The sequence below is a fragment of the Phaenicophaeus curvirostris genome, chromosome 23, assembly GCF_032191515.1.
Source record: "Phaenicophaeus curvirostris isolate KB17595 chromosome 23, BPBGC_Pcur_1.0, whole genome shotgun sequence".
In the NCBI taxonomy this organism is placed as follows: domain Eukaryota; kingdom Metazoa; phylum Chordata; class Aves; order Cuculiformes; family Cuculidae; genus Phaenicophaeus; species Phaenicophaeus curvirostris.
This window is the reverse complement of record NC_091414.1, coordinates 2127496-2150978: the sequence shown is the minus strand read 5'-3', so window position 1 is coordinate 2150978 and position 23483 is coordinate 2127496. Positions and strand designations below refer to the sequence as shown.

Genomic DNA, 23483 nt, shown 5'->3' with positions numbered 1-23483 from the left:
TCTGGGAATTGTAGTGCGATGGCGCAGCAGCAGAATGATCGATTGAGGGAACGCGGACTACGAGTCCCGTCGTGCCCCGCAGCGGAACAGTGGAAAGACAGGACAGGCGTGCAGACGCACCCCCGATGGCGCATGCGCATAAGCTCAGCCGCATTGCACTCTGGGAATTGTAGTTCCCAATCGTCGGCACAGCAGGGCAGCCGATGGGGACGCGGACTACGAGTCCCGTCGTGCCCCGCGGCGCGCACAGCGTTTCCGGTCGTGGCCGGTGCGGAGCGGGAGGCGCCGGGCCGGGGAGGCGGCGGGCAGGATGTCGCGCCAGGCCGGCCGCGGCACCGAGAGCAAGAAAATGGTAACGGCGGGGCCCTGCGCCGCCCGCCCGCGGGGACAGAGCCTGGCGAGCCCGGGGCGGGGGGACCGGAGGCACCGGCCCGGTCGAGGCCTGCGGTGGGGCCCGGCTCTGTCCCCGCGGGGCCTCGGAGCCGCCGCGGCCCTGATGGGGCTCGGCCTGAGGCGGCCGGTGCCGCAGGGAGCGCCCGGGGCTGCCCGGGGACGGTGCTGGTTATGAGAACGGGTCCCGTTTATGGGAACGGGTCCCGTTACCGGACCGCCAGCGCCTTCCCCCTCTCCCCACTAACCCGGTTCCCTGTTACCAGTCCTGCTGAGCTGAGAGAAGAGGGACCGAGAACAAACCTGCGGGGCTGAGGCCTCGCTCGGGGGCCAAACCGATCCAATTAATTCACTGTTGGTGTAATATCGGCACGTGAAAACCTAAAAATAAAACTAAAAATCTATTTTTTTTTCTCCCTCGTGGCCGTGTTGCTCGGCCGGTTCAGGCTCCGTGGAGGCCCCGCCACACCGTGACAGTTTCTTCCCCGTAAATACAGTGATTTTTATTGAAGGAATTGGTGTCACCTCATTAGGATTCTGATGGTTTTGCCGCCACGGGATGGTTTGTAGTGTTATGATAACACTAGCCTGCAAAATGAAAAAAACATAAAGGGAAAAGCATTAGGCACCTTAATTCCATCAGATAGACTGAAAGTAAGAGTTGGCTTACAAGTATAAAGTGAAATTTGCCCCATTATAATGTATAAAGGTCCTCAAATAGCAGCACTGCAGGTGATAACTGACCCACGCTGGGCGTGCAGGCTTTGGGGCTGGTAACAAGAAATGGCCTCATGGCATTTCCCAGTAAATGGCAGCATCCTGGACTGGTACCAGTTGGATTTCTGCCATCCATTCCCCCTCCTCTCTCCAGCTGCTGAGCACTGTCTCCGCTAAAATTACTGAAATCCTTAAAACCGGCGTGAACCTTTTTGCATGTTTAACTTCTCTACCAAGTGACTCTACCGGTTGAGCTAAAGGAGGCTTCCACCTTCTCCTTCCACTCTCAAGTGATGGGAACTTGCTTTATCTTTCCAAGATGAAAGCAAAACTGTAAGCAAAACACCACAAAGAATGTGCCAGTTCTTTATATCTAAAACAGAGCAAAAGCACCGAGGAGCTTGACTGGTTCTTTTCACCTGCTTAAAGCCTTTTGGAAGCTAAGGGGCGAGGTGGAATTCCCTGTTTCTCCTAACAAACCCGATTTCTATCTGTTTGGGTGTGTCTTGGCTTTGTGTAAGCATGTTCAGAATGAAGTGTGATCCGTGCTGTCACTTAACTCTGATGTTGTCTCTTTTCCCTTCCTTCCTGCCTGCCTGCTGCTTTCATTCTGTAGTATTGGTATTTGCCATTCATTTCACCTTCTGCCTCTATGCATCTCATGGTAGGTGATAGGCTTTTAATCCGAGATTAGACTCTCTCTGATGTTTCTGAATGCTAAAACTCAAAGCAGAAATAAGTTACGGTGGCTTATTTGTTCCTGCAACCACTTCCTTCAGGTTCTGTGAAAAGCTGGAGCCTATTGTATTCTTGCTTTTTAGTTTTCTAGCCTTTAATGACCGTGTAATCGCTGGTCTGGCTTAATGGCTCCCAAGAAAATGCACTTGGACGTGGTTGCTTCAGGCTGAGGATGGGTGATGGTGGTGGCCTGGGGAGGAAGCTGCTTCCCTTGCTGTTTTCTGCACATCTGGCAGCCGTGCCAAGATCGCCCAAGTAGTCATGGTCCCACAGATCTGCTGAGCTGACCTGAAACCCTCCTTGCCTTTCCTCTCCTGGCCTGAGGAGCTGATTTTAATGCACGAAGCCAATTATGTGCCTAGATAAGTTTCCAGGGACTAGATGAGCCTTGTTTTCTCTTGGTAGCAGAATGTAATGAATCTGTGAATGGATGAGCATTCTTTTTGTCCTGTTAAAAGGAGCCTGACCATTTACAGCTCATTTATGGCATATAACAATTTAAGCCAGTTCGCATCTCTGAGTCAGGGACTGAAATAAATTCACCTAGGAGGTGATCAGCAGCACTCAAAATGACCCAGAGGTGTCATTCCACTTACCTGGGGATGTGCTCCTTAAAGCAAAGAGATGCTAAATAGTAGCTGAGGAGAGTTGCTACGAGTGGCTGCGGAGTGTGAGCAGCCTCCTGGCTTGCCTCTTTAGGTCAGCTTCCGATCACAGTAATGGGAAACGCTGTGTATGTGGAGAGAGGGAAAGAAAGAAAGAGCTAGTCATTCCTAGTCAAAGAGGATTTCTCTTTCCAAAGAAGCTGAAGTTGTCTTGCCAACCTATGAACTAGGATCTCTCCTTATTAAGCAGCAGATTCCTCTGAGACAGCAGGTTTCTGTTCCCCCTCTCCGTGCCGACGGAAGCAGCGCTCAGTCAGTTTTCTCTTTAGCTCGCACTAAATCCTTTTTGCCTCTGCCTAGAACTCGGAGCTCTTCACGCTGACGTACGGCGCGCTGGTCACTCAGCTGTGCAAGGACTACGAGAATGATGAGGACGTCAACAAGCAGCTTGACAAAATGTAAGTGGATCTTCTTTTATAAGCGTTGGTTCTTCTAAAGCTGAGCTTTTCCCACTCTGTAGCTGTTGCTCTTTGGTCCCTTCACAGGGGTTACAACATAGGCGTTCGACTCATAGAAGACTTCCTGGCTCGGTCCAACGTCGGAAGGTGCCATGATTTCCGTGAAACCGCAGATGTTATTGCAAAGGTAACGATCAGAGCACGGTCTTGTCAGGTTTTGCACATAAGCATAGAGTGTTTGCTGCTCACAGCACTGTTCTGAGAGTTTGACTGAGATTTTAGGGAGGAAAAAGAAAGAATTAGATCCCTGGCTGGTGGGAACTGGGAGAAAAGTGTGGTGTTTTCAAAACCCCTTAGTAATTTTACAAAGACCAAAGCTGTGATGTGGCTTCATGGGACACATATTTGTTCTACTCTGTTTGACATAACAGATAGCATTTAAAATGTACCTGGGCATCACTCCGAGCATCACCAACTGGAGTCCTGGAGGCGATGAGTTCTCCCTGATCTTGGAAAATAACCCCTTGGTGGACTTCGTGGAGCTGCCTGACAACCACTCGTCTCTCATCTATTCCAACCTGCTGTGTGGAGTGCTGCGGGGCGCCCTGGAAATGGTGAGCCAGCATCTCTCTCCCACTCAGATAGATTGATGCATAAACAAGGTATCAGCAAATACTTTGATATCTACGTTTGTGTTTGGTTTGGACTTGAAATTCATTCCTGGGAGAGCAGAGCTACAGCAGCACTGACAGCTGTGAGTCCCAGAGGTGCTGCCCAGGCCCCTTCATCTTCCAACGCACTTACAGGCACTAGAACCTCCTTGAGTTTTCATGAAGCCTCAGAATCCTCTCTTTGTAACCACTCTGGGCCCTGGATGGGAATTTGCTAGAACAAGAGAACAGCAGCATCTCAAATTCCGGAGTCTGTATTTAGGCTTATCTTGCTTAGCTGATGTTTTTGAGGAACACATGTGGAGCAGCAGGATGTGTAGCCCTGAGGGATTGCGTTAATTGGGCTCTGTTCTCTGCAGGGAGTCCCCGTTACGCTGTAGGTATTTTTCCAGAGGTAAAGTGTCTGCTGTCTGCCACAGAGGCAACAACATACACAGAGAAAGTGATCCTGAAAACTAAGTGCTTCTCTAGAGCTTGGCATGGCATGCCCCTAGAGTCCTTAGCTGGTGCTCGGTTCCTAGAGAAGCTGCTGTCTTAAGGGAGATAACAGCTCTTCCCTTTTCCTAGGTTCAGATGGCTGTGGATGTAAAATTTGTCCAGGACACGCTGAAGGGTGACAGCGTCACAGAGATAAGAATGAAGTTCATCAGGCGGATTGAAGACAATCTTCCAGCTGGTGAAGAGTGAAGCGCAGCCCAGTCTCCCCTTGGGGCTGGAGGGGACCAGCTGGTTTTGGCCATTAGCTTTTGTCACAGATCTGTAGGGATATAGTGCTTTCGTCACAGATCTGTACGGATCTGGTGCCCCTGTACATCTGGACTGACTCACTGACTGTTTAAGATGTTCTTATATTCTTCTACTGTTTCTTCCATCTTCCGTAGAAGACAATTATCTGGTTGCTGTTTATTTCACAGGTTCATTCTGAAGCTTTTTCATAAGGTGACGTCATTTTCGTATTCCCCTGAGGACTCTTTGTACGCTCAATTTCTAATTGTGACGTTGGGTTGTGCGGGAACTACTGCTCAGACTCGAGAAGAGCTCTGGTCTGTTTAAATATGAATCCATGTTTTATTGCCAGAATTGGAGACCAAGCTGTGAAAGCCTACTGATTTCCTGTTAAAAGAGGGGTTTAAAATTCACTCGGTGATAAGCGTATAGTATGTGCGTAGACCAAACTGTAGAGCATTTGATGCTGATGTTACCAGTAAACCGCAAGCTTGATCCAAAGCCATTGGAAAAGCCATTGAATACCGGCACCTGGGTGAGGAGGCTCCTTTTATTGGAAAGCAGTGGCCTCACGCAGCGCCAGCAGGTTCAGGAGGTCCCTGTGGCCTGTGCCTTTCTGCATTTTCTCTCCCCACAGCTCCCCAACACCCCTCATGGAAGCAGGGAACTGGTACAGTGGAGCAGCAGTAAATATCCTAAATGGAGAAGAGGAAAGCGTGGCTGAAATGCGATGTGTACGGCCCAGGGGCTGCGAGGCGAGTCCACTGAACGCAGTCCAGAGTTCAGACTTAACACCTGGGAGGCATTAAACTCCTTGCAGCAAGTAGCATGTTCTCCTGTTACGGCAGACAAACACTGCGCGGTGCGGAGGTGGCGCTGGGGGTGTTTGCACAGATGTTAAGGCTGCAGCGGAATTTCCCGCGTTACTCGAATTGGCACGCTTCGGCCGCCTGTGGCACCTGCTGTACACAGCACTGCTGTGTCTCAGAAAGCAAGAGAGGGGAAAATCAGCTTCCTCTGCTGTCCCAGTCAGCCAGAAAATGCAGTCAGACGTTGGGTTCTCGAGTCACTTTACATAGCATGAAGGCACCAATCCACAGAGAACCAGGAGTTTAAAGGCGATGGCTCTTACTCGTTCCCACAGGAGCCAGCAGCTCCTGTCCCTCTGTAAGTTTATGCCTGAGTGTAAGGTGAGAGAGAAAGCTGCCTGTGCTGCTGCTCGTTCCCGTTCTCCAGATGAATGTTGGGTCATCTGGACTCCGGATGGCTCACGAGGTCCTATTTTTTTCCCCAACTGAGGCGCTTTGGTGGGAGAGTTTGGGTGCCTGGTGTGATTTCTGCCCAGTGGAGGGGCAGTCAACATCGAGGAACAGCAGAGGGTGAGCATTTTGGAGGCAGAGGTGCCACACGGTCACGTTGCAGAGGTGAAAAATGACCCATTGTTTCTCATCCTTGACCACGATAAGTCATTTCAAGGCTGCCAATTGCATTAAAAGAATCCCGGTGTCAACTCTTAGGTTTCCTCTTGCCTTCTTTTCGATGGTGCGAGTGCCGGTGCAGAGCAGCGGCCGAGCGGGGCTGGCAGGGTGACGGCAGCGCCGCACCAAGAATGTCTGGCCGCCGGCACGGGTGAAAGCTGCTGCCTGAAGGAAACCTGCCCAATATTCAGCGCACGGAGGGATTGTGGCTGGGGGTGGCACTCGGGGGCTGATAGGCAGCGCCGGGAATCCAGACAGTCAATGTTTGCTTTCTGAGCACTGGCCTTTTCCTGCCCCCTGAATTCCCGGGTGCATTAGCAGGAACTCGCTGCCACCAGCCCGAGGCAGCGGGAGCCGAGATCTTCTATTTTTTGTCGTTCACAGTGGCAAAAACATCACCTCGGGAGGCATCTGTGCCCCCCTGCGCCAGCTCAGCGCGGGGGCTGCTCCACAGCTGCTGTCATGCTGCAGGGAGCGTGCGGGCGAGGCGCAGCAACTGCTGGCTCTCCAGGAGCAGGAATTCACATCTCCTTTGCCTGTGTAAATGATATAAACGCTGCCGAGGAGCCTGTGGCGTGAAGCAGCCGCTCGTGCCGGCAGGCATCCCCTGCTCCAGGGGGACCCGCAGCCTCTCTTAGCCCCAGAGCACCCCCAGGGCTCAGCCCCAAGGGTGGAGACGCAGCAGCTTTTGCCATAAAGTGGTTTTTTCTCTTTGGCTGGAGCTGGTGAGCATCCTGGTTGGCATCAGGAGCCAGACCTCGACGACTAGAACGACTTCAAACAGCCCCAACGCGCAGCCGGCTTCCGAGACCTCTGGACAGTGGCTCTTCCCCAGGACTGTGTTCCGCAGGGAGGCTCCGTGTCCTTGCTGTAACAGCTAAAAGGGGGTTATTTTGCAACAACGAACTCACGCCGAGTTCTTTTCCCTCCCTCCACGAGCAAGGGAACGTGCTCACCCCTGCACGGAGTGGATCCCGGGCTCCCAGTGCCGCCACCCCAGGAATTATAAGAGTCGTGCAGTAATTTGCTGGGCCGACTGGGTCAAAACCAGTGCAGACCCTTTGGAAAAACACAAAGCAGTAATTGCATTAAGTAAATTAAAACTGTCTACTACCGAGCGGCTCATTGTAGACGAAGGAGAATATGCAAAAAGCTCGGTTTGAAACCTACTAAATATTACCATGTGCTGTTTATAGGAAACAAATGGGGAAAGGCATGTGGCATCAATAAAACCCTGAACATGGTTGGAGTTGGACTAAAGCCTTTCCACGGCTCTAGGTTATTGAATACCCTTCGCTTTCATGTAGTGCCAGGCCTGACCCCTGGACTCATCCCGCAAAGGGGAAAGTTAACCTGGGGGACATTCCTGGGGAGCGGTTTAACCTGGCAGAAAAAGAGGTGACTTCTGTATCTCTGCCACCCCGTGACGGATCCCATATCACCCAGAGCCCAGGTCCCAGCTGCAGCACTACCCATCCCAACCCCATCCTGGGCTCCTAGGGCGATGGGTGCAGGTGCTTTACTCTTGGCAGTGCCCATGGAAGGAGCTTTTCCAGCCCTCGCTCTCCTCCAGCAGGCAAGTGGGACTTTGGCTGGTGCCCTCACAGGAGCTGAGGTCCTGCAAGTGATCAACCAGGGTTTTGCTTGAGGGTTTAAACCAGTTTCCCTCCCCAGCACAGGGTGGGGTTTGTTGCCTGCTTTGCTGGGGGCTCCCACACCACCTTGTGCTGAGAGCATCCTCATCCCACCCTCATGCTGGTCCAGAGCTGGGCCATCCCTCCTCCCTTCACTGGTGGAAAGTGAGCTCCCAGCTCAGCCTCTGCCACAAAAACCAGGCACCTCTGGGCATCGTCCCTTCACAGACCCAGCACCCACGGATGGGGGAGGGAGAGGAGCCTGGATGGGATGAGGGAATCTCTCTAGGAGAGAAGCGTTTCCGGACTGGTGTCCTCATTGCCAGGGCAGCTCCCACAGCTTTCAGCCAGATGTGCTTGGCCAGGGTGCCGGGTGCTCGCTGGGGCCACGCAAAGGAGGTTTCACCCATCGAGGGCTTGTGTGTTGGGGACAGCGGGTCCTTGATGGGGCTGGCAGCCCTGAGCAGCTGAGATGCAGGCAGCACCAGGCTGGTACCATCCGCTCATGGCTCAACAAAGCCTGGGATGCTCAGCCCCAGCCCCTCAGGCTGGTCCAGCCCCGTGTCCCCAAGAACCAGCTGTAACCGTGCCTTGAAAAACCCTTGGTAGCACCAGGGCCAAGCATCAGGAGGATGCTCGGGATGTGAGCTCCAGCCGGGGCATGAATCCATCCCCATCCCAGGACACCCAGCTGAGCATCTCTTCATACCTGGCACCACGCAGGCACCAAATGACCGTGTTCTCCACCTAGAAACAGCTTGAGGACTTTGAGTGGGGGAATGATGTTATAAACCACCCCCCAGGCTGCTGCAAAACCCTTCCCTGTGGCACAACCACGCTGCAAAGCCACTGTCCTGGCCCAAAGATGGTTTCCAAGGCTGGGAATGCCCGCTGGCAGCAGCGTCAGGGCAGGGCAACCCTTTGGCACCGCTCCTTGGCACCCAGGCTCCTGCAGCATCCCTTGCCAGGGCTAAGGAAGAGGAGGAGGTTTGTGCGGCTCCCCTCAGGCCAGGAGACACGAGAGCTGCCCCAGCAAGCGCCGCTGGGACCTCTGCCACGTTTTGGTGGCATTTGGTATTTTGGGTGAAGGGAAGGAGGCCCCATTGTTCCTCTTTTATTGTTTTGTGTTTCCTAAGCAGGACAAGCAACCTCCTCCCACGCTCTGCCCGGCTGCAGAGCTGCTCCAGCCCTTTGAAAGTCAACGGCTGCAGCGAAGGCGTCTGTTAAAGTGCTGGGTGAACAGAAACACAGCGAGAAACGTCCTCACCGCCAGGCACCAGCAGCACATCCAGGGATGAGGAGCATCTAGGACAGGGACCCAGATCACCTCGACTGAACATGAGCCAGCAGTGGCCCAGGTGGCCAAGAAGGCCAAGGGCATCTTGGCTTGGATCAGACACGGCGTGGCCAGCAGGGCCAGGGAGGTTCTTCTCCCTCTGGACCCGGCACTGGTGAGACCGCTCCTCGAATCCTGTGTTCAGTTCTGGCCCCTCACCACAAGAAGGATGTTGAGGCTCTGGAGCGAGTCCAGAGAAGAGCAACGAAGCTGGTGAGGGGGCTGGAGAACAAGAGGAGCAGCTGAGAGAGCTGGGGGTGTTTAGCCTGGAGAAGAGGAGGCTGAGAGGAGACCTCATTGCTCTCTCCAACTCCCTGAAAGGAGGTTGTGGAGAGGAGGGAGCTGGGCTCTTCACCCCAGTGACAAGGGACAGGACGAGAGGGAATGGCCTCAAGCTCCACCAGGGGAGGGTCAGGCTGGACATCAGGAAAAAGTATTTCATGAAAAGGTTCATTGGGCAGTGTCCGAGGCTGCCCAGGGAGGGGGTTGAGTCCCCTTCCCTGGAGGGGTTTAAGGGCCAGGTGGACGAGGTGCTGAGGGACATGGGTTAGTGATTGATGGGAATGGTTGGACTTGACGATCCGATGCGTCTTTTCCAACCTGGTGATTCTATGATCTCCCTTCTCCCTGCCCCAGGTTGGCTCTGTGCTCCCCAGTCACCACGCAGTGATGTGTTTCCCCACTCAGCAGCAGCTCCCACCAAGCTGTGACGGGAAGGGACAGCCCCGGGCAAGGGCACGACGGTCACGGGGAAGCAGATGGACACGAGCTGCGCTGCCCTCGCCCCACGGCCCCACCAGGATGCCAACAGTCTCTTGGCCACGGGTCGGTCCAGCCTCCCACCAGGCAGCTGGCCAAACACCATCCTTTCCGCCTTCCTCCCTGTGGTTTCGCTGCTCTCGGTTTCTCGTTCAGCTCCACACAAACCCCCAATAATTAAAACCACAGCCGCTATTGTCCTGCCGGCACTGCTCCCCTCTGGAAGCCGCTGCCCGGGATGCTGCACGGGGACACGGCACCAGCCGGGCTGCGTCTAAAAGAGGGGCAGGAGGACACTTAAACCATAAACTCGCTGCCATGTCAGAAACAAAGACCCCGAGGGGAACACGGGACCACAACCCAACCTTTCTGACCTCCTCCAAGGGCCGATTACCAAACGCAGCCAAAGCTCCGAGGGTCCAGCTGGGATAGATTTGCCCAAAGGCAGCTCAGGAAGCTGCTGGTGCTGAGCAGAATTGGCCCACAACGAGACTTTTGGCTGTGGGGCAGGAGCAGACAAGCATTTTGATGAAAAATGTTTGTTTTCTTTTAAAATAGTTATAATTGTGGCTTCCAAGGAAGGGAACCACTGGAATGGTCTGTGTTTCCCAGAGTCCCAGCAAGGCAGGTTTGCAAAGGGCATCTTTACCCAGAGCAGGGGCAGCTGCCCCATCCCTGGAGGGGTTCAAGGCCAGGCTGGATGGGGCTTGGAGCCCCTGATCCAGTGGGAGGTGTCCCTGCCCATGGGTGGGTGGAACTGGATGAGCTTTGAGGTCCCTTCTGAACCAAACCATTCCATGATTCTATGATCCAACCCATCCTGGGGCAGGAGCTGCTCTCAGCCCATCCCTGCTGCTCTTGGGGTGTCCCCTTAGCAGCCCTGGGGACCCTGTTCCCTCCTGGCATAGCCTTTGGAAGGTTTTCTGAAGCACTCGGTGCCCAGGCAGCCCTAGCTCCCGGTGCTAAGCCGCGGGATGCCAGGGGTTGCTCAGCCACACATCACATAAGCTCAGATTCTCACATTGGCTTGAGTCCCACTGCCTGCAGGTGACGTTCCCTGAGCCCAGAAGAACCCGGCAACGCTGGGATTTGGGGGTTGCTTTGAAAGCACTTGGCTCCAGCCCTGCCACCTCCAGCACTGTAGAGGCACCGATCGGGGTGGCACAGGAGCTCCCCGGGACCCATCCCTGACCCCATCCCATCCCCACCACAGCTCATCCCAAGCAGGACCAAACCAGACTCCTGGGTGACAGCAAACAGGCTGCAGCTGAGGCTTCCAAGCAGTTAATAGAGACAGAAGCAAAATGATTTCTAAGTTTATAACCAATTCCCTCCCCAAATGAAGCAAAGCCCCAGGCTTTCATCTCAGCGCGGGATCCCGTTGGCTTCTCCCTGCCCGTCACATGCAGGCAGCTGAGACATGAGATCTCGCTCAGGGAAAGTGCTTGCCAGAACAATGTCTCTTTTTTTTTTCCCCCCCAGCAAAAAAATATTGATTTTGTTTTAATTAGTGCTAGCGCTGACATCCAAGAGCTCGGAGGGACGTTGCCAGGCACGGCGCCAGCTCTGCCCAGGGCTGTGGCCTCACGTCCCTGTCCCACTGCCAGGCAGGGGGCTCCCCGTACCCCAGCCGGAGCCAGCGTCAGCGTCACAGCCCTATTGCCCAAGCTCCCCAGCCACAGCTCTTATTGCTCCCCCAGGTCCCACAGCAGCAAGGCCATTGCTGGGAAGGCACTTGAGCAAGAGCTCATGGAGGAGCAAGAGGAGTGTCCCCACAGAGGGAAGAAACCCTGCTTGAGCCTGACTCAGTGGTATCTCTGCCTGCCCGGTGCAGAGGAGTCTGGAGGGAGCAAAGAGGTGATGTGGACTGCCCTGACCTTCTGCATCCCCTTACCCCATGCTCCTGCATCCTCCTGCCAAGAACTCCTATATCTCCCGAGTTCCAACATCCTCTTGCACTGTCCTGCATCCTCCAGGCTCCAACATCCCAGCCAGGCTCCTGTACCCCCTTACCCCAGCACTCCTACATCCCCTGAGCTCCTTCATCCCCCTTGCCCTGCCCTCCTGCATCCCCTTAGCCCGGGCTTCAGCATCCTCCTGACCAGCACTCTTACATCCCCTGAGTTCCTGCATCCCCTTAAGTTGGGCTCTAGCATCCTCCTGCCCTGCACTCTCACAAAACCATAGCTCCTGCATCCCCTTAGCCTGGGCTCCAGCATCCTCCTGACCAGCACGCCTGCATCTCCAAGTTCCAGCATCCTCCAGCATCCTCCAACCCAGCACTCTTACACTCCCTGAGCTCTTGCATCCCCTTAAATTGGGCTCTAGCATCATCCTGCCCTGCATTCCTACATTCCCATAGCTCCTGCATCCCTTTACCCTGGGCTCCAGCATCCTCCTACCCAGGACTCCTACATTCCCATAGCTCCTGCATCCTCCTGCATCCCTTTACCCTGGGCTCCTGCATCCCTTAGGCTCCGGCATCCTCTCTGGGCAGGGCACAGGGAGCCGTGTGCCGGGTGCCAGCTGGGAGCCAGGGAGCAGAGCGTTACCCGGGGCAGGCGGGATGGGAAGCGGAGCCCAAGGAATGAGGAAGGCGAAGAACGGGTACCAGTAGTGGAAAGGGCTTTGGCACAGCCCGTGGAAAATGGAGGCCTAGAGAAATGTGACAGCAGGCTGGACTGGCTGGGAGTACCACACAGGCGTATTTAAGCCTTCAAGCCTGCCATTGTTCTCCCCTAATTATTCCCACTCCCTGAGTATTACACCCCATAATTCAGGAAAGCTGAGTAATGGAAGAAACAACAGCAATTTTAATCTCTCTGTACCGGTGGTCTCCACCAAAAAAATGCTTTCAAGAGCTCTGCGGTTCCGACTTCCTCGGGTTGGTGGGCAGCGGAGGGGAGGGAGAGAACGGCCACTGGCCCGCGGGTGCTCTGCCAGGACTGGAGGTGAGGAGGGGAGTGGGGATGGGAGCAGGACCTTTCTCTGTGCGATGGGAGAGGAGCAGGAGGAAAGCACCAGGAGCATCCCTGCTGGGTACCACGAGCCGAGGGGCGATGCTGGCTGGGGGTGGAGGGCAGCCCCTCGTCCCCTCTGCACCAAGGGACACTGGCACCCACCTCACACCACAAACACTTTATCTTCTGCTTTCAGCAAAACAGAGAAGAGAATAGAGCTTCAGGTTTTGGTCAAAACATGTTTTCCTTAATGGGAAGTGGCTTTTGGGAAAGGAAATTCCAGTCTCCCTAGAAATGCTCGTGCCGTTCGACAAAAGCCACCATGGGTTTGTTCCCTGAAGGAGCAAGCTTTGGGTAAACAGTTGTCGCTCCTGCAAGGAGCGAGAGCAGAAGTCAGAGCTGGCAGCATCCGTGAGCTCTGCAGGAGCCTCTGCCTGCTCCCAGCAGACCCCGGCACCTGCACCTTCCCACCAGCCCTGCTCCCACCACGGCTCCGGGCAGGAGGAAGATGAGTAGTGGGTTAAGCTGAGCCTCCCAGCTAATTTAGCATCGCTTGCCTCTCAGATCTGGAGGAGCCAGGAGGGGAAGGTGGGCAGCAGCACCAGGACACGTGCACCAAGCACGGCTCCACCGCACCACACACCCCTCAGCGGGAAGCAAAGCACCGAGTGCTGGGACCAGGCACCCCTCAGGAATCATAGAATAGTTTGGGTTGGAAGGAACCTTAAAGGTCATCCAGTTCTAGCCATTCTGCCATGGGCAGGGACACCTCCCACTGGATCAGGGGCTCCAAGCCCCATCCAACCTGGCCTTGGACACCTCCAGGGATGGAGCAGCCACAACCTCCCTGGGCAACCTGTTCCAGGGCCTCCCCACCCTCATAGTGAAGAAATTCCTCCTTATGTCCAGTCTAACTCTGCCCCTCTCCAGTTTATCCCCATTGCCCCTCATCCCATCACCACAAGCCCTTGTGAACAGCCCCTCCCCAGCTTTCTTGTAGCCCCTTCAGGTACTGGAAGGTCACTATAAGATCTCCTTGGAGCCTTCTTTGAGAGCACCCAGAACACACCCAGCTGCACACACAGCAGCTCACCTGCAATGAATTACACCAACCATTTTCCCTCCCATTTAAAGTCACAGAAACACTCAAATCAAATAAACAGCGAATTAACACACGGAGCCAGGCAGCGACTCGCCGAACGAGGAACCCGTCACAGCCTGCAGCAGGGATCACGCAGGGAGCAGAGGAGATGGAGCCAAAGGTTTTAAGACATGGTTTAGTATCGCTTCTCAGCAGCTGATCTATAACTTCAGCGATGTTCAGCTCCCCATTATGTTCAGTAAAGCTTTGCTGGAGGTTTCATCTCTGCCCCAGGGATGCAACCCAGCTAGGATGCTGCTCTGCTGCAGCATAGAATCAAAGACCTCAGATCATCCAGTCCAACCATTCCTATCTGCCACTAAACCATGTCCTTGAGCACCTCATTAACCCATCTTTTAAAGACCTGCAGGGATGGGGACTCCACCACCTCCCTGGGCAGCCTCTGCCAGTGCCCAATGACCCTTTCTGTGAAAAATTTTTTCCTGATGTCCAGTCTGAACCTGGACCTGAATGGCTTGAGGCCATTCCACCTTGTCCTATCACTTGGGAGAAGAGCCCAGCTCCCTCCTCTCCACAACCTCCTTTCAGGTAGTTGGAAAGAGCAATGAGGTCTCCCCTCAGCCTCCTCTTCTCCAGGCTAAACACCCCCAGCTCTCTCATAAGGCTTGTTCTCCAGCCCCTTCCCCAGCCTTGTTGCTCTTCTCTGGAGCATCCCTCGGAGCCATCAGCCCTAGGGGACAGGTCACCCTGCAGCCTCCCATTAGGCTTCACCCTAATAACACGTAGCTCGACCTTCCATATCCTCCAGCGCTTCCCTTGGCGCGTCCCAAAGGCCTCGGAGCCGGGATGGGGTGGCCCGAAGGTGGCGGTGCCGGCGGCAGCGGGGCGCGCTGCCTCTGTGTGGTCTGTAGCCATCTGGATGTACTTACAGCAATACTGCAGCAATTGCTAAAAGATCAAAAAAAAATCTTCAGGCCAACCTTGATTCCCATTGAATATTTCGCATTTTTGAGGACTCGACTCTAAAACCTGACAGCAGGGAGGGGTGTTGCCAAATTCCAGGAGTGACGGCAGGGCTGCCTCAGCATCGCCGCAAGACCTCGTAGGATCCCAGGGAGCGACCCCAAGGAAATGCTCTGCTGGGTCCTCTGTACCTAATCCATGGGCAGCCCCATTTCTACTGATGGAGAGTCAAGATCCCTGAGCTCCTCTTGCACCCCTGGAGCTCCCAGTTGCAGTGACAGGAGGGGGCATTTCAGGTCTCCCCATTGCTGGGGCCAAGGGAAGATGCCAAGAAGCCATCAACACCTGCCCCCTGCCATACCCCCAGCTCCCAGCCAGCTGCACCTCCCTTCTCGTGGCTGCCAACCGCCTCTGAAGCTCAGCAGGAGGAGCACGCAGCCCTCCTAGCACAGAGGCAGAGCGATGTCCATCAACTGGTGAGGAGCTACCTCTGCCTGCGCTAGCGAGCACCAAGGTTTGGACATCTGGACTTGGCTGGACCCTACCTGGGCTGCGCCTGACCCTGCTCCCACAGAGCCATCAGCTCATCCCTGCATCCCAGGTGGTTCTGCCTCACCCTGCCCCAGAGTTTCCAGCTGCTCCAGTCCTCCCCAGCACAAAGCAAATGCATCCAGGAGCCACCACCAGCACCCACCTGCATCTGTGGGTACGTCCAAGCCCCAGAGCTGCAGCTGTTGTGTCCCCGCGCCTGCACTGGGAAGAGGAAAGGACACGAGGGCGCTGATTTTAAAAGAACCTTCCATCAGTATCAGCAGAAAGTCATTACCAGACCCACATTAATTGAACAAGGCTCAGCTGGGCACATCCCTCGCTGAGCACAGGCTGAGCCCCAGCCAGCACGGGGGTGCTGCTCGTGTTAGCCTCCACCTGAACAAGCCAGCAGGCTCTCAGCTTTATTAATCTAAGAGTAGATCAAGGAAAAGACCCTTCTCCACCTCACAGTTCCTCCCCCCGGCCCCACTTGTCTGCAGAAAAGTCTCTATGTTGATTTTGGGCTGGGATAAAAGTCAAGCGACGTCAGCTTTTGAGCTGGTCCACATCAGGCTGGTGCTCGAGAAGGTCACTGCAGGGCACCTGGGTTTGTGGACTGGGCTGTGGGTGCTGCGTGACCAGGATTGGGGTGCCTGGCGGTGCTAAGCTTCACCCACACCCTGCTCTGGTCACCACGGCACCAAGGGAGCCTTCCCACCTCACCCAGTACACAGCCCTGCTGCCCACATCAAACTGGTACCCGTCTCCGTGCACTGGGGAACAGGCTGGAAGGGTTGGGGTTGTTCAGCCTGGAGAGGAGAAGGCTCTGAGGAGACCTCAGAGCAGCTTCCAGTACGGAAAAGGGCTCCAGGAAAGCTGAGGAGGGGGTCTTGATCAGGGAGAGGACAAGAGGGAATGGTTTTCAGATGAAAGAGGGGAGATGGAGATGGGATCTTGCGAAGAAATGTTTTTCTGTGAGGGTGGGGAGGCCCTGGCCCAGGTTGCTCAGAGCAGGGGTGGCTGCCCCATCCCTGGAGGGGTTCAAGGCCAGGTTGGATGGGGCTTGGAGCCCCTGATCCAGAGGGAGGTGTCCCTGCTCATATGCACGGCCCCAGCCTGCTCGCTCTGTACAAAAGCTGCTCAGAGAGGTGACAGCCCCAATAATTAATCATCACCCCGGTCCTTACGGCAGCGCAGCCCAGTGAGGGGTGCGAGGGGCTCCTGCTCCTCCGCCAGCCCTGCCCGTGCTGACTGAATGGTTCAGTCATTACCAGGAGTGGGGCTCGTTTGGCTTTTCCCTCGCGCTGCCTGGAAAGAGGCCACTTACTGTTTTACAACTAAAATAACAAATTATTTCATAGAGGGCTGGAGCTGCCGGGAGCTCTCAGGCCGGCGGGGCGGGCGGCACAGCCTCCCGTGCACCCTCTGGCACGAGCCGTGGTGGCCCAGAGCTTCCCAAGCTGTGCCCACGTGGAGAATGCGGTTCCCACCGGCACGGGCAAAGAGGGCACAAGGGGTGGAGGAGGAGGAAAAGGAGCTGCAGGGGCTGACACGTCCCTGTGTGTCATGCCTGCGCCCAGCCATGTGTCGCTCCATGTGCTGGTGGGACCCCAACCGCACAACCACCTCTCCGTGTTTAGGGGCAAGTAGGAGTGGTTGGACCTGATGATCCAAGAGGTCTTTTCCAACCTGGCGATTCTATGATTCTATGATTGTATGTCCTAGTGGGACCCCAGCCCCACAGCTGCCTCTCCATGTTTAGTGGCGGATAGGAATGTTTGGACTTGATGATCCAAGGTCTTTTCCAACCTGGTGATTCTGTGATTCTATGATTCTATGATTCTATGATTCTATGTCCTGGTGGGACCCCATTCTCACAGCCACCTCTCCGTGTCCTGGTGGGACCCCAGCCCCAGAGGCGCCTCTCCATGTTTAGTGGCAGGTAGGAATGGTTGGACTCGATGATACAAGAGGTTTCTTCCAACCTGATGATTCTATGATTCTATGATTCTATGTCCTGGTGGGACCCCATTCTCACAGCCACCTCTCCATGTCCTGGTGGGACCCCAGCCCCACAGCCACCTCTCCATGTTTAGTGGCAGGTAGGAATGGTTGGACTCAATGATCCAAGAGGTTTTTTCCAACCTGGTGATTCTATGATGCTATGATTCTCTGTCCTGGTGGGACCCCATCCCCACAGCTGTATCTCCGGAGGGCTTGGGGTCCGTTCCGTCCCGGGAGCTGTGGCAGCACCAGCCGTTGGCACGCTGGTCACATCCTGCAACCCCACCTCCGGGCACCGGCGATGCCACATCCCGAGCGCTCGGTTTCCTCTGGGAAAGGGCAGCTGTGCCTTCCTCTCCTGGGGAATGCGATGGGAACCAGCCAGGGCCACTTCTCCCCAGCCCTGCCCTCCGGAGCTGCTCACGCACCATCTGGCCTCGCAGGCGGCTCTCGGGGTGCCGGAGGATGCAGCCCTGCTCTGGCGCCCATTGAGCAGGGTCCCCACGCCGCCTCCCCAGGGCAACCTGCTGACAGCCCCAACAATAGCGTGGCTGATAAAAATCATAAAGCAACAAGTGCATTTCCCCAGGCCATGCCCCAGCGTGGCTGCCCGTCCTGGACTGGGCACTCTGGGGTGGGATGGGGCTGGGGGCAGCTGAGCTGGGGGGTACCAGGAGCCTGGAGCCCACCAGGACCTGGGCTTTTTGCCTCTGCTCTGCCGGCTGGACCTCCTTGGAGAATGACCCCCCATAAAACGAAACAGCAGATGTTTGGTGGATAGTAAAATATTATTTTTATTTTTTTTTTTGCTTTTAGAGCTACTTTACTGCATAAAAAGCTCAGTACTGGGAGCAGCAAACCTCCTTCGTGCTGCTGCGTGCGCCAGGTGGGTCAGAGAAAGCCAAGGGCAGCTCCTGGATGGCTGCAGGACCTTGTCCTCATCCCATGGGCTACGTCCCCAGCACCCATGGGAGCAGATGGCAGCACCCACACCGGTCACTGGTGCAGGAATGGTGTGGGGAGGAGGGATGCAGACCAGGAGGGTGACAGCAGCCAAGTGGATCTACTCCTGCTGGCTTCTCTCCTGAATCACCCCACCCCAGAGACAGCAGGGTGGTGGGGGGTCACCACAGCCCTGGAACGAAGCAGCCCCTGGGACCCAGAGACCCCGTTCCCCTGCGGCTCTGGAGGCAGATTTACTAGCTCGTAGCCAGGGGTGTTTACGGTGGGCTGGAACGCGCGCTCCCAGCACGTGATGAATTTACAACGTGCCAACAAGTGGATTTATTCCTACCCCACTGTCAGGGAATTAATCGCAGCAGCCACGGAAAGGCTGGAGACACAGGGAGGGAAGAGGAGGGCGGCAGGGGGCACGTGGGACATGGGACATCGTGGGGATGGTGTCTGGCTCTGGCTGCATCGGCCCCATCGTGTTGAGCCGTGGTGAGATCCAGGGCTGTGGTGAGCTCCAGGGTTGCCGTGTCCCCTCCAGCCAAGCTATCATCTCGAGGAGCTGTTTTGGGTTAAGGTGATGCTGGAAAAACCAGGAAAAGAGTGCGTTTTCCAGCTGATTCCACACTCCAAATGCTGCTGTTCCCCAGGGAGCTGTGTTTCACCATGCCCTGATGTGGTACAGAGCCCGATGTGCAAGGGCACCCATGGGTAGGGCTGCTCTCGCTGCAGCTCCTGGGGCTCTTGGGGAACCACGTAGTCCCTCCTCCCCTAGAAAGCAGCTGAGAATTAATGTGTTCAGGAAAAAAACATAGCGCAGAGGGTTCTCGACCATGCATCTCCCTGGTTTGCTGCCCCAGCGCTGCAGGCAGGGCTGTTCACATCCTCAGCTGCCGCTGCGGTGGGCGAGGGATGCGAGCGCTGAGCCCAGCCAGCGCAGGAGCAGCTGCTGCCGCTGCTGTTGGCTTGGACGCCGCATCGCCGGGCCCGTGCTGAGCTATTTCAAGCCCTACCCTGCGCCAGGATTTGTCTGGCTGTTTCGCATTTGCTGGGTTTAACGGCACCGTGGGTCACTTCACCTCCTGCTCCCACCCCGACGCCTCGGCGAGCAAGGTGCTGCCCCTCTCCAGCTGCCTGCACAGCCAAGTCCTTGGGGATGCCTCGGTGCTGGGGTCATGCCACTCCTGTCCCTGTGACCTTTGTGACGCCACGGGGCTGGAGACATCTCTTGCTCATGCTCCTGCTCCACCAGTGGTGCCAACAAGCCCTCCTTCTCCTTCTCCTTCTCCTTCTCCTTCTCCTTCTCCTTCTCCTTCTCCTTCTCCTTCTCCTTCTCCTTCTCCTTCTCCTTCTCCTTCTCCTTCTCCTTCTCCTTCTCCTTCTCCTTCTCCTTCTCCTTCTCCTTCTCCTTTCTCCTTCTTCGCCTTCTCTTCTTTCTCTTCCTCCTCCTCCTTCTCTTCCTCCTCCTCCTTCTCTTCCTCCTCCTTCTTCTCTTCCTTCTTCTCCTCCTTCTCTTCCTCCTTCTTCTCCTTATCTGCCTTCTACTCTTTCTCTTCCTCCTCCTTCTCTTCCTCCTTCTCCTCCTCCTCCTGCTCCTCAACCCCAGCGACTCTTCTCTCCCTTCTCTACTCAGGGCTTGGCCACCTTTGCCCACCGGCTCTGAGCAAACACTTGCCAGGAAGATCCAGCAGCCTCGGAGGGCACTCAAGGGGAGAAGTTTAACCTTCAGCTCCTCTGTGGCTTCCAAGTCAACGTGCCATTTCCCAGCAGTGGTCCCGGGCCGCCAGCTCCCACCTGGGCTGGCTCTGCAGGAAAAGGAGCCCTGGAAATGTTAGGTGAGTGCAGTTTTTCCATGCGTATGTATATAGGAGCGGAGTCAGCTGCCAAAGTAAATACAACCCTTCCCTTTCCAAAAATGTCCTCCAGGAATTGTAAAGGATCCTGGAGCAAGAATTCTGTCTCAGATCCTTTATGCTTTCCACCGGGGGAAGCATATAAACCCCGCTCCTTTTTAGCTCGAGCAAAGTCAACGTGCTAAGAGTGTTTTTTTACGACATGCACCAAAGGTGCTAGGAGCTGGAGCCACGGCCATGTGGACCCCGGGCAGCCCTTACGCAGAAAAACAATCCCAGTAAAGAGCTTTATAGCCACCGAGGAATGTGGAACCTCCACCAGCCTGGCCGAAGCTTGCAAAGCTAATTGCTTTGGGATTTGCTCTTTGGGGGGGTCGAGTCTCGGTGGTTGCTGCCTCAGAGGGTCCCAGCTGCCCTTGCGGTTCATTAGGATGCTGAACGGGGAACTAGAGATGCTTTTAGGAGGCTGCAGCGGTTGTGGGGTAAGGGAAGTAGCCGCGCGGCTCCCAGCTGCAGCCCTGCCTTCTCCCATTACAGCTGGGGACCCTTTTTGCCCCAGCGGGGTCTGCGCTCCGAGCCGGTGGTGGCAGAGGTGGCCGTGGTGTCCCCACGTGCCGGCACCATCTGTGAGCCCAGCGACACCATCCCCTGCAAACCAGCCTGTTGGGACCCAGCCCCGTCCTGAGCTGACCCCGCGGGGCAGAAGCGCAGGGGATGCTTTTGGAGGCCAAAGCATCCTCGTGTCTCCCAGGGTGGTGGCTGCGGTGGCCGATTGCGGCTACTGCTCGACCCAGCACCTTGCAGCCCATCAGCGGAGCGGCCGCGCTGGGATCCTGCACCCGCGGCCACCACAGCCGCTCCCCACCAGCCCCGTGTTTTCTTTACTGATCTTCTCTCGCTCACTTAAGTGACTTTGGAAAATGGGATTTTGGCTCTTAAATCATTCAGGGGCTTTTGAAAATTTGACTCTAAATACTTTCCGAAGTGCATTTGTATGAAGTAATTCTCTCCAACCTCCCACAGTGGTAGTCAGATTGCATTTAATCCATCACTGAATGTTCCCGAAGGCTGGGATCTGGCACCGCGCTCCACACGGAGCCGTGGCTCGCCCTGCGCTGTGCAGACACTGCTGCTCGCTGCGTGGCCTCCTCCCACCTCTCGCCTTCATCTCTCCACCTGCGAAGCCGCAGTGATGCACCCCGACCCTCTGCATGGCTTGGTGAAACCGAGTGAGCTCCATCATCCATCCCAGCGTGCGTGGCCGGCTGGGATCAGCTTCTCCTGCTGTGGGGACACAGGACAGGGCTCTGCTCAGCAGCCACCAGCTCAGCCCCCAGCCACCTCCCACCTCCAGGGCACATTTTCCTGCCTAGCACCGAGCGCTGCTTTTCAGAGCCCAATTATCCTTCTTGTGGAAACATGGAAACGATATTGCAATGCACAGGGCTGATTTGATTATGTCCATGACCCACCAAAATTAAGTTAAGTCATTTTGGAGCCCTAGATTGAATTATTTCTCCTCCCTCTCTTTCGTTCCTCCTGTGCGGAGCAGCACAGTGGCTGGGATGGGGCTTTCAGGGGGAGAAAACCCAGGATCCCACGAGCAGCCCCTGGGCGCAGCGGTGCCCGCGCACCGAGAATCTCGCTGCCTCATTCAAAGTCGCTGCAGGACGAGCTTGATGCCAACGTCAAGGCATCGTCTCTTGCCAACCTGGGAGGCCGGGGCCACCGTGGAGCCCTGGCACGGCAGGCAGGCACGGAGCTGCCAGAGGTTAGAGGCAGCAGAGCTGCTAAATCCCACACTAAGCTCGGCTTCCCTCTCCCACCGAGGAGGAGAGCCCGCAGCAGCCGCTCGGCACAGCCGGCACGCGGCCCCGCGCTGCTGCCACCGCGTCCCAGGATGAGCTGTGGCCAGGATGAGCTGTATCTAGGATGAGCTCTGGCCCAGGACAAGCTGTGTCCTGGAAAAGCCATGTCCAGGGCTGAGCTGCACCTCAAGATGAGCCAAGTCCAAGGCTGAGCTATGTCCCTGGATGAGCTGTGTCCAGGACAAACCATGTCCAGGGCCGAGCTGTGTCCCAGGATGAGCAATATCTAGGATAAGCTGTGTCCCAGGATGACCTATATCTGGGATGAGCTGTGTCCCAGGACAAGCCACTCCGGATCAGCGGTGCCTCCAGCAGCCGTGGCTGCGTGTGCCCTCACAGACACGCTCATCGCTGTGCCCCATGTGCACCACTCGGGGTGGCCCTGCGGGGATGTTGCTCAGCGCAGAGCGATGCTCCCTGGTGCTCCAGAGTGGCTGGGCAGAGGGAAAGAGCCTGTGCATGGCCAGGTTGGACTCGACTATCCGGTGGGTCTCTTCCAACCTGGTGATTCTATGATTCTAGGATAGGATAAGCAGGGCAGCGCAGCGAGGGTGGCACAGCTGCACCCTGGGCTCCATCCTGGCGAAGGGGCAGGCGCGGGGGCTGCGGAGGAGCGAGACAGAGCGGGGGCGATGCCAGGTGGGAGAGGCCGGCATGGAGTGAGGCTGCAGCCGGTGGCTCGCTCTGTGGGACAGAGGAATGTCTGTGCTGGCTAATGAGTCTGCGTGCAGAGGAAATGCTTTGCCAGTGAGAGCTCCAGTGAAACAAGGTCGGTTCGGAGCTGCTGGAGCTGCTGTGCTGGCAGAGGCCCCTCCATGCTCTGCCTCGCACCTGAGCTCCCCAGCACCAGGCAGGAATCACAGAATCATAGAATCACCAGGTTGGAAGAGACCCACCGGATCATCGAGTCCAACCGTTCCCATCAATCACTAACCCATGTCCCTCAGCACCTCATCCACCCGGCCCTTAAACCCCTCCAGGGAAGGTGACTCAACCCCCTCCCTGGGCAGCCTCTGCCAGTGCCCAATGACCCTTTCCATGAAAAATTTTTTCCTAATGTCCAGCTTAAACCTCCCCTGGTGGAGCTTGAGGCCATTCCCTCTCGTCCTGTCCCCTGTCCCTTGGGAGAAGAGCCCAGCTCCTTCCTCTCCACAACCTTCTTTCAGGGAGTTGGAGAGAGCAATGAGGAGGGCAGGAGGGGTGACACAGCCCGGGCATGGCAGACACAGGGTTGAGATGCCAGCAGAGCAGATTTTTCTAGCAGAATCCCTCTGGGGCTGCGGTCCCCAACAGCAGGTGATGGTTCCTCGGTTCAGCTCAGCTCAGCCATGGCCAGGAGCAGCTCTAGGGCTGCTCTAAGCTCCTCATCATGGCCTGAAGTAGCACAAACTTTGTGTGGACCCCCCTCCCTGCCTCCTCCAGGACCAGTGAGGACCCCCATTCCGTGCATGGCAGAGCACATCAGCATTCCTGGGAGCAGGGTCCAGCCCTGCAGCGGCCGCTCGCCCAGGGAAGGCATTGAGGGGGGATTAGCCGTCTGATGCCCCCCCCTCTTTGCTCAGGCGCTTAATACGGAAAACAAACACCCTTGTGCACCCCGTCAGCTCGGATCCAGACGGGCTTTCTCCATGCCCGTTGCCCGAGCAACCCTAATCTGCCTCCTGGGGCACACAGAGCCCTGCACCCCCGGGGCCCACGTACCCCAGCAGCTGCGGCAGCGACCGCGGGGGCTTGGCTGT

The 23483-nt window shown here is 56.2% G+C and overlaps 2 protein-coding genes across 3 annotated transcripts in view; both read left to right on the top strand.

Annotated features, from left to right (window-relative positions):
• The window catches only part of C23H1orf216 (chromosome 23 C1orf216 homolog), a 281686-nt gene that overhangs the window by 80386 nt on the left and 177817 nt on the right, over positions 1-23483 (top strand). The window lies entirely within an intron of this gene.
• Positions 199-5815, top strand: TRAPPC3 (trafficking protein particle complex subunit 3). 2 transcript variants are annotated; one of them, XM_069875151.1, is made up of 6 exons: positions 261-352; positions 1724-1771; positions 2811-2908; positions 2996-3095; positions 3340-3522; positions 4147-5815. In XM_069875151.1, exons 1-6 carry the CDS (start codon positions 311-313, stop codon positions 4264-4266), a joined length of 591 nt encoding a protein of 196 aa, XP_069731252.1. In that variant the 5' UTR covers positions 261-310; the 3' UTR covers positions 4267-5815. The 2 variants fall into 2 exon arrangements, with proteins under 2 accessions (XP_069731253.1, XP_069731252.1); XM_069875152.1 differs by lacking the exon at positions 1724-1771 and having other exon boundaries at positions 199-352.